The sequence below is a fragment of the Aedes aegypti genome, chromosome 1 (genome assembly GCF_002204515.2).
Source record: "Aedes aegypti strain LVP_AGWG chromosome 1, AaegL5.0 Primary Assembly, whole genome shotgun sequence".
Lineage (NCBI taxonomy): Eukaryota > Metazoa > Arthropoda > Insecta > Diptera > Culicidae > Aedes > Aedes aegypti.
The window spans coordinates 80,237,733-80,247,151 of record NC_035107.1 but is presented as its reverse complement, the minus strand read 5'-3'; the positions used below and the strand labels follow the sequence as shown (position 1 = coordinate 80,247,151).

Below are 9,419 nucleotides of genomic sequence, written 5' to 3'. Positions count from 1 at the left end.
CCTCTGGCCTATGATGAGTAGTCAATATACAATACATCAACGCTATAATAAAATGTTTCACTAAAATAAATAAATCTACGGACATCTTCCTCCATTCCTTCAGCATTATGAAATCTATTAATTTCCTTTAAAATTCATTGTTCGCCATCAAAATTCAGCCCAAACATATAAACCTTTTGACCGAACAATCATTACAGCTGCTCACAGTGCAGCGAAAACAACACAATCAAAGGAACCGTTTTCTACGCCGAACATCGCGCACACATTGATGTCCACAAGCTTTTTTCTCAGTACGATAGATTGAACTTTGTTAACATTCTCAATTATACGCGGTCTTCGAGGAAATTTCATAAAATTTAGTGAATTATAGAAATTTTACGGCGTGTGATTGGAATAAAATCCTTCAGTGAAGAAGTACGAAGGTTTTCCATAGTGAAAATAAATGCCCGATGAAGTAAGTCACACAGGAGGGCGGGAAGAAACTTGTATCGTAAAGTGGTATGGTTCATTCGATCGCTAAGCATTTCGCTCAAATCGTGTTCGTCCATGTGATTTCGGTGGAAAATTGCAAGGTTATATCTATATTACAGTTGTTTTATTGCATTTTTTGTGTACAAGTCTACGAACCATAACAGTTTTTACAAAATTACATTTGGATTACAGTGGACCATTTTAAGTTTGATACGACGAATAATAGCGCTTACGACGAAGTAGAACGAAACCTTATTGTAACACGGAATTTTGAGATAATGGCGGATATGCCCATCCGACTAAGGGCTGAAGCTAGGCGAATCGGACTGAACATCAACGAGTCGAAGACAAAGTACATGATAGCGATGGGCACAAGAGAGGACACGGCACGAATCAACGCGTCCTTGGTGTTTTCGAACGGAAGGTATTGAGAACCAGGCGGAGTGCAGATGGAAGACGGAACGGGGAGAATGCGGATGAACCATGAATTACACCAGCTGTTGGGACAACCAAACATCGTCCGTCTCGCAAAAATCGGGAAGTTGCAGTGGGCCGGGCATGTCACAAGAATGTCGCATAACAACCTGGTGAAAATGGTTCTCGAAAACGATCCCTGTCCTAGTAATGTAAGATTCGAATATTTATTATCATTATATGAGAACTTTTGCTTACATTCAAAATGAATCCATTTTTTGGGAACCTTTCATTAGACGTGATAAAATGGATCGGTTAACCTTTCGGCTAGCCTGAATGCCTTATGTTGGGAAGTGGTTTGATAAAAAAAGCGGGATCAAAGAACTCCAACAAGGCATCTAATTGGCCATACTTGGATGACCAAACAACACATGTTGACAGGAAAAATTCAAAGGATTGGAAAACATATAGCACAGAATTTTCTGTAGAACATGTTTTACTCAACTATATAAAATACAATACTATTAGAAAAAAAAAATGTACAAACAGATCTTACTTAGCAACAACGATGTTAAAAACCAAGTTGTTAAATTTTGTTTAAAAATTAAATCTAGAAATACAACGTAATTCTCAATAAAAGAAAATGAACTAATTGGTTTAAAAATTGAATAAAAATATACTTCGCCAAGAAAGTTTGTGTTAAGCAGTTGTAGTACTTGTTTGCTGCTAATGCTTATTTATGCTGTTGATATTAGGGTAACTAATATATTTTGGACACCCTGGGTCATTTTTCAGCAAATTTCCCAGTTTAAATCGAAAAACTAACTCAACTCGCATGCCATTTAGAAAGATAGGACTATTCTGCATTTACATAAACAGTTTGTACATAGAAAATGTGTTTATTTTATCCGAAATTATTTTACTTTAATCGGTTCATTAATGCAACCGTTACAACACGTTACACACAGAAATTGAAGCCGTAAGAAATTTTTCAAATGTAAACAAAATTTTGTTTTTCAAATTTCTGAACCAAAGGCGTTGAACTTCTTCGGTTTTCCATTGTCAATCGATTGATTAGACTATGGGCAAGCATATTATACAACCGGTGTCGTGGAGTTTGTCGCCAAACGATAAAAAATGCCGGGGGTCCAAAATATATACTTTGAGAGTCTTAAATGTATTGGTGTGTCCAAAATAATGAAAAATAATGCTTCACAATTAAATTATTTTCGACGTTTTTTGGATCCTACAGGACCGGTTTGGCATTTGTACATCGTTGAGGAAGTTTTTCTCTACATTTTGGCATGTTCTTTGACTTGGTTACACTGTGCAATTAATTAATTGGGACAAAAAACTAAAATCACTACATTAGGGGGTAAAAAAAACGACCGTTACCCTATTCTTAGGAACATATTATGGTACATTAGATATGGTGATGAGTCAACAATATCATCATCATCTCGATATCTATAAAAAAAATCATGAGTAGCATGATATATTGTCACACAGTCCTCCTTCAACGCCCAGTCTAGGTATACGTCACTGTCGCCCACTATTTTACCATTTGATTCCAAGACTTCAAATGAAACCCACTGTGACTCAAACGTTCGTCTACAACATCAACACCGATTTGCATGTGGCGACAACCTACTCCCATGGTCCAGGAATAAACCAGAATTAAAGGTTTTTTTTAGCCCATGAACCGATCACGCCATGCCGGGCGGAGAATTTCATTAAAACAAATGTCTCACGATTAATATCGCTTTCCCTCCCCCACTATCGTGACACTCCCACGCAGCAGCATCCTGACCGAAAGCTTGCAGCAACTCCGGTTAGTTCGGAAGCACCAATCGATGATCTAATCTGTCGGATGTTGCATCAAAGTTTACGGTGACACGAAGCAAGATGCCTTCCAAGGTGAAAATCCACACGAACAAGAAAAAGGGAAAATAGTCTTTACTTAAATAAATTGGTCATGTTTATGAAGGGGCTTACGCTTCGATTCGGGGATTAGTGCAAAATCGAATACGATGATGATGACCTACCTAAGTCGATGGAAAAAATCTTTTCACTAAGTGTACTTTAATGGAGATTTGCTGCCGTGATGTTGCAAAGATTTAACAGGGTCAGTCATCACAATATTGCCCACGCGCTCCAAAGTTAATTGGGCAAAACATCAAAGAAACGACAACGCATTGTTACATCGAAATCATTGAAACTGTGTTCGCTTTATTAATTCGCTAGATGGTGAACCTACTGAGGAAATGATAAACGTTTCATATTGCCAAAATACCTACCTTGAGTGACACGAATCGGCAGCAGGGGTCAATGTGAAGGCGTGAGGTTTGCCGTTAGCTGAAAGAACAGACATTGGAAAGTACAACTTACTTATCAAATGGTTACTAAATTACTCTGTGTATTACATCCAGCCTTTAAGTGTTTTTCCGGTTATTTTCGATTTCCCCTTGTCGGAGAAGGCCGGCGATGGTGTTCGAGCTGGAGAACTCGGCGGTGGAGGTTCCAGACGGGCAGGAGTTGGGGAACGTGAGCATGAACGGGATGAATCGGACTTAGCTGAACCCGACGGCGAAAGGGTGTCCTTCCGGAGACTGCCCTGTGAGCTTGGCGTAGATTCCTTGGCCTTTATCGACCCAGCACTGCTGACTTCGGTGGTGCTAGGTTTTCCACTGTCTGTTTTCTTGTCCAACGGTGGACTTACACTTGGAATGGGGGTTTCAGGACGTTTCGGAATACTGTCCGCACGTCTGGGCGTAGGACAGCGGTCGCCATTTTCGCTCATGACGTCCTCCGGGTCTTCCATGATTGGTGAACGTACTCGAACCTTACTCATATCGATCCGGATGTCATCCTTGTCTTCTTTGAAAGCCGTGCTGATCGTTTCTTCCGGAGGATTCACCGTCACTGCAGCGGGAGTTGTTGCTGATTCCTTGAGAGGGATCTCAGTCTCCTTCACAGGAGACTTCTTCTCTGTCTTATCCTCTACCTCGATGCTCTGGAAAGATGTCAAATCAAAACTAATTGTAAAGAGGTCAACCACTAAAAAACTCACGTTGATCTTATCCTTCAACTCCACAAGCTTCTTTATTGAACTACGCGTGGTGGAACCTCGACGTTCGTTTTCGAAGGTGGCAGCATCTGCTTCATCCTCTTTACCTGCATCCTTTTTCAATTTGGTCGTCATGAACTTGACGTAGGCCACCCGAGTCACCGGAGTCACCTCCGACAGCTTCGGATTGAACTCCACCAGATTGTCCGTGTTCATGTCCAAGCCCTGGGTTGATCCTTCAATGATCTGCTTCCGCAAGCTCATCCTGCTGCGACGCATGATGGCTTCCGTTGAGTTACCGATCGGATCTCGGACCGTTGTATTCTTCCGGACCAGAGCGTTCCAGTCCTCGGGCTTCCTGTAACGTAATCCAACCATCAAATAATTGTTACACATTCAAAGGACAATTCTTACTTCTTCTTGGCGCTGGTACGGCTCCCGATGGCTTTGGCAATCGTGCTGAACACGTCCGCTGCCGGTTTGTCGTTTGCGTTTTTGAACGTTTCGTTGAGGAGGCCTTCGACGAAACCGATCTGGAAGTCCTTGAGGATGCGGCGCTCCATGACCCGACCCTTTTTACCAGCAACTGCGAATATTAATTGAGATGAAACAGGTGTAAGGGAGAGTGATCAGTAAATTGGAACGGTGAATTATGGACAACATCGTACCACCCTAGCAACAATATAAGTTTTATCATGGATTTAAAAAATAATTGTTGTATGAAAAAAAAAATCAATTTAATGTGGGCAGCAAACAGTTATAACTGGGAGATCCCGGAATAATTTGTGGCTGGCATTTAAATGGCTTAGCTGAAAAAACAGTTCTGAAGGAATTTTGTATATTTTGTATGTTTCATTGAATATAAAATTACTCAAACAATCACACTGCAATGTTCTGGAAGAACTCCATAAGATATTCAACCAAAAATTCTAAAATTCTAAAAAATCAATGTTTCCGAAATTTTTATGAAAATTTTATGAAAAATGTCAAACTTTTCTGAACTGAACTGATAAATTCTACAATTGCACCGAAAGTTTTCAATATATTCAATGATACAAGAATTGTATGGAATCCACATTTAAATGAAGATAATTTTTCTCAACCAAAACAGTTTTTTCTTCTTCTGTTATTGGTCAATACACTGATTATTGTTAGCTATTTGAATTTTGGAGACGAAAATGACCCTAAGTCACAATAAGTTACTTTTTGTAAGGGACTAAGGAAGGTTAAAATTTACACTCGGCTAGCAAGTCGCGAATGTGATACCTATATTATAATTAAAAGCAAGATTTTTTGGTTATGGCAAAAACCCTAGACAAACTCCTAATGAAATTTTTAGAGGAATTACACTGAGAATTTTTTTAATTATATCATCGAACTTGTTTTATCAATCGTTCTTATATAGTAAAAGACTTACCGACGAGTTCATGTTTCCAGAAAACCTTCAAAGCACTACACCTAACAACGAGCTAGCGAATTTCTTAAAAAGAAAGTGGCTTAATTTTTTGATGGTTTTGGTCAATGAACCATCAAAAAATCTACATCTACAATGTCCCTTTAGGAACCCTTGCTTTGACAATCTGTAACCGTAGAGTTTCTCAAATTATGTCCGGTTCCGGAAACCCGAAGCATACGAAAAGCAAGTTTCCATCGTAGTTATGTTATTCACATTGGTACTATTCGGTTGATGGATATTTTGGCCTAAAAATTATCTGTAATAAGAAACAAGTTACCGGAGCACATTGAAAATTTCTGTTCTGTATGGTTCATGCGGAACCGGTTCTGCAAGCATTTTTCTTGATAAACTTTTTCATTTATTGTCCCTTTCGTATAAAAAATCAAAGACTCACCCCCTCCGTTACGCTTTTTGTACGATTTTTTTGTATGGGCCGAAACGCTTAAAATTCAAGTTATGTCTGATGTTCGAGGGTGACCCATTTCGCATAACGATGTTTCGCATACGGACGTTTGGCATAATGGACATTTCGCATAAAGCAGTTTCATACAAGAACAGGTAGCATTTTAAAGAAGGCATATAATTCTCATTTTGCCCAATGTCCATTATGCCAAATGTCCGTATGCGAAACGTCCTTATGCGAAACATCTTTATGCAAAATTTCCCACCACCTGATGTTCTGCCAAAATTTCATTCTAATCGGTCCATAAATAACTGAGATAGAGCTTATCAAAGTTGGTCATTTTGGATGGAAAATCGAAAAATTTGCAAATGTTTTGTCCAATACTGTAGGTACCCGTATTATGGGATATTTCAGTTTTAGTACCAAAATTAGGCATCCGAAAGCTCAATCTTCATGATTTTGAATAGTTAAATTATATATAGTTCAATTATAAATTCATGACTGCTTTGTTATTTTTAACACCGAAAGATTAAAGATGTTTCTTGTATCTCTGAAGAATTTATTGAAGTAGTTTTTTGCCCTGGAGAAGGGGCCATCCTTAGCTGAGTGTTTAGAGTCCGCGACTACAAAGCAAAGCCATGCTGAAGGTGTCTGGATTCGATTACCGGTCGGTCCAGCATCTCTGAACTGTTGAGTTTCCAGTAATCTCAGAACTATAAACTACCCACCATAAGTATGAAATCGTTGCAATATTGAGTATTGCAGCACTTTTAAGTTTAGCATCACCCAAAATCCAGTGATAAAATTTTTTTCAACAAAAATAAAAAATCGCAGGGGCTTAAAGACGTATTTTTTTAGATGACCTCAAAATACATTGATCTAGCACTTCAGAATCACGAGATAATATTAATTTTAGGTGATGCTAAACTTTTCAAGGTGCTGCAATATTCAGTATGAGTGTTGCAATACGCGATTCCATACCTATGGTGGGTAGTGTATAAGTTTTACCTAGTGCTTTAGGATTTTTTATTAATTTATCCGATGAAAATTAGAACTAAAACAAGCAATAATCTTTGTGGACAATAATAATTAGTATTCGTTGGTAAAGGGATTCATTATGAATTTATGAATGGATCTGTGAACAAATTCAAGCAAAAAATAATGAAAACATGCTTCAAAAATATCATGGAAAAAATATTACTAAAATAAATCCTGATGCAATTGCTGGAGAAATTGATGGAAGAAATTTTGGTGAAATGTAATTAGATGAATTCCAAGTGAAACTTCAGTTTAAGTTCCAGGAATAAATTGAAAATAAACTCCTGAAGAAACCCGAAACGCTTTCTGTATGAGTTTCCGGGATTTTTTTTTATCTTTTTGAAATCCCTGTAACAACCACTAAAGTTCCCTATACTTAAAAGAATCTATGAAAAAAAAAATCATTGGTGTGTTTCTGAATCAGATTCTGAAAGTAACCGATGAAAATAAGTTCCAGCGTGTTGCCTGTTACCAATTCAATTTTTGTCACATACAACATAAGTTAGTGCTTGAAATGGACTCTAATTTGCTTATGAAAATCTGTTTTTTGCTATCTGCATTCTCATGAATTGGGAATGTTGAGCTTTTCTTATTTGTTCGATTTTGACAGCTTGAGTATCAATTGTGTACCATTTTCCGCATCACAGATAGTTTAATCATCGCATTACAGATAGCAAGTGCTTTGTAATGAAAGGTTTTCTCAAATACAGTAATAAACGTAACTCGATTTTTATTTTTGTTACGTTATATCGAGGTTACGTTATATCGAAGCAAAATATTTTTTTTATGAATTTCGTTCATCATGTATTGTTTGGTGAGAAAATGGGTCTTATATTGATATTATTGAACTAGCAGGCATTTTCAGTTTATCTCACATATTTTTTTAAAATATTTTTCCGTATATAATTTTTTTTATATTTTTCTTTTTGTTTTATTTTTTACTTTTACCTTTTTATTGCAATAATCCCTAATGAAATGTATTCAGGAAAAAAAACTTTGCAGGAATCCTTGAACACTCGGAGAAACTATAAAAGGAATTCATAAATGAGATCTTTCAGAAATCTTTAAAAATGTTAATGTTGAGCAATCCATGAACATTTCTAGCAAGCAGTTATGGAATTTCAAGAATTTTGTTATGAGGAACTCGTGGTAAAACTCCTAAAGCAAATCTTTTTGTAATTTCTGGACAGAATTTTAGAATGAATGTCCCAAGAATTCTTTGAAAAATGTTTTTTTTTTTAATTCATGAAGAAATCACTAGAAAACTATCAAAAACAAGAACTATCTTCGAGTAATTTTTCATGCAAAAGTTTCTGAACGAATACATTGTGGAATTTTCGGTAGTATTTTAGGAGAAATTTCTGGGGGATCTCAGGAGGAGGATGCTCAGTTTTTGAAATCCGTGAATATGTTTTTGTAATAAAAAACATCCATAAAAAAATTTCTAGACTTATAGTCTTCAAGAATTACTTGAAGAACCCAATGAAAAAGAATGATTGGAATCTTTCTTAAGAAATTCGTGATGGAATCAATGAAAGATTTCATTTCACATAGAATCCTTGAAGAACCTAAAGTAGTATATAGAATGGTTTCTGCATAAATATTTGTAAAAAGTTCTGCAGAAAATCATGATTAAATTGGTGGAGAAATGCCAAGAAAATTGTTCTTCAGATTTTTGGACGAATACCTGTACAGTTTTTTTAAATAATTTGTAGAGCATTCCAAGAATTATAACTGGATTGTCCTTTAAAGTGACCGCTGGAAGAATTCATGAAAAAATGCTGAAATAATTTATAAATTTCTAGACTCCGGAAAAATATAGGGTACCATATGTGGAATTGTTTGAAGAATTCATAGTTGAATCCACTTTGTATCCTGGAGAAATTACACATGAATATCAGGAAGGTTAACTTGTGGAATTTCTGGAATATCCCTGTCGGAATTATTTTAAGAATAGGTTTTAAGTTTTATACATGAATACCAGGACAGTTTAAGATAAGCCCATGGAGCAATTATTGGCGGAATATCTGGAGGCATCTTCAGAATCCGTCGAGAAATTTCGATATCGATTTATGACTGTATTCAGTGATAGTAAATGCTTGAATTGCTCTGATTTAGTATTGGTAGGTGTTTGAATCTTGAAAAATGTTTATAGCAGTTCATAAACCATGTTTTTAATAAAAATTGTAAAAATAAATGGGGTCAAAAAAAAGTTACGTTATATCGAGGTAAAAATTACGTTATATCGAGTTACGTTATAAAGAGGTTACGTTATATCGAGGTATTACTGTATTACTTCACGTTTGAGCAAAAAAACTGGTTTTAAAAATTTGTAAAATGATGATGGTTATTTTCCTCTTAAGGCTCAAGAATCCATCATTCAATCATCAGCAATAATCAAAAATGAAAAACCAGTTTTTTTGCTCAAATTTAAAGAAATCCTCATAAAAATCTATCATTATATAGATTGATAGCAAGTGTAATGCAATGATAGATTTTCTTGAACATTTCTTAAATTTTGAGCAAAAAAACTGGTTTTGAAAATTTGTAAAACGATGATGGTTATTTTC

The 9,419-nt window shown here is 36.2% G+C and overlaps 1 protein-coding gene across 2 annotated transcripts in view; it reads right to left on the bottom strand.

Annotated features, from left to right (window-relative positions):
• Nucleotides 1–3,083: 3,083 nt before the first annotated feature.
• LOC5566497 (transient receptor potential protein) overlaps nucleotides 3,084–9,419 on the bottom strand; it is a 72,488-nt gene continuing 66,152 nt past the window's right edge. The window contains exons 13-16 of one of the 2 annotated variants that reach the window (XM_001650840.2): nucleotides 4,367–4,538; nucleotides 3,956–4,310; nucleotides 3,297–3,898; nucleotides 3,084–3,240 (exon numbers count right to left, since the gene is read on the bottom strand). In XM_001650840.2, coding sequence (XP_001650890.2) covers nucleotides 3,305–3,898; nucleotides 3,956–4,310; nucleotides 4,367–4,538 — 1,121 coding nt within the window. In that variant the 3' untranslated portion in view covers nucleotides 3,084–3,240; nucleotides 3,297–3,304. The remainder of the gene's footprint in view (nucleotides 3,241–3,296; nucleotides 3,899–3,955; nucleotides 4,311–4,366; nucleotides 4,539–9,419) is intronic. The other variant, XM_021840482.1, reaches the window with a different exon arrangement.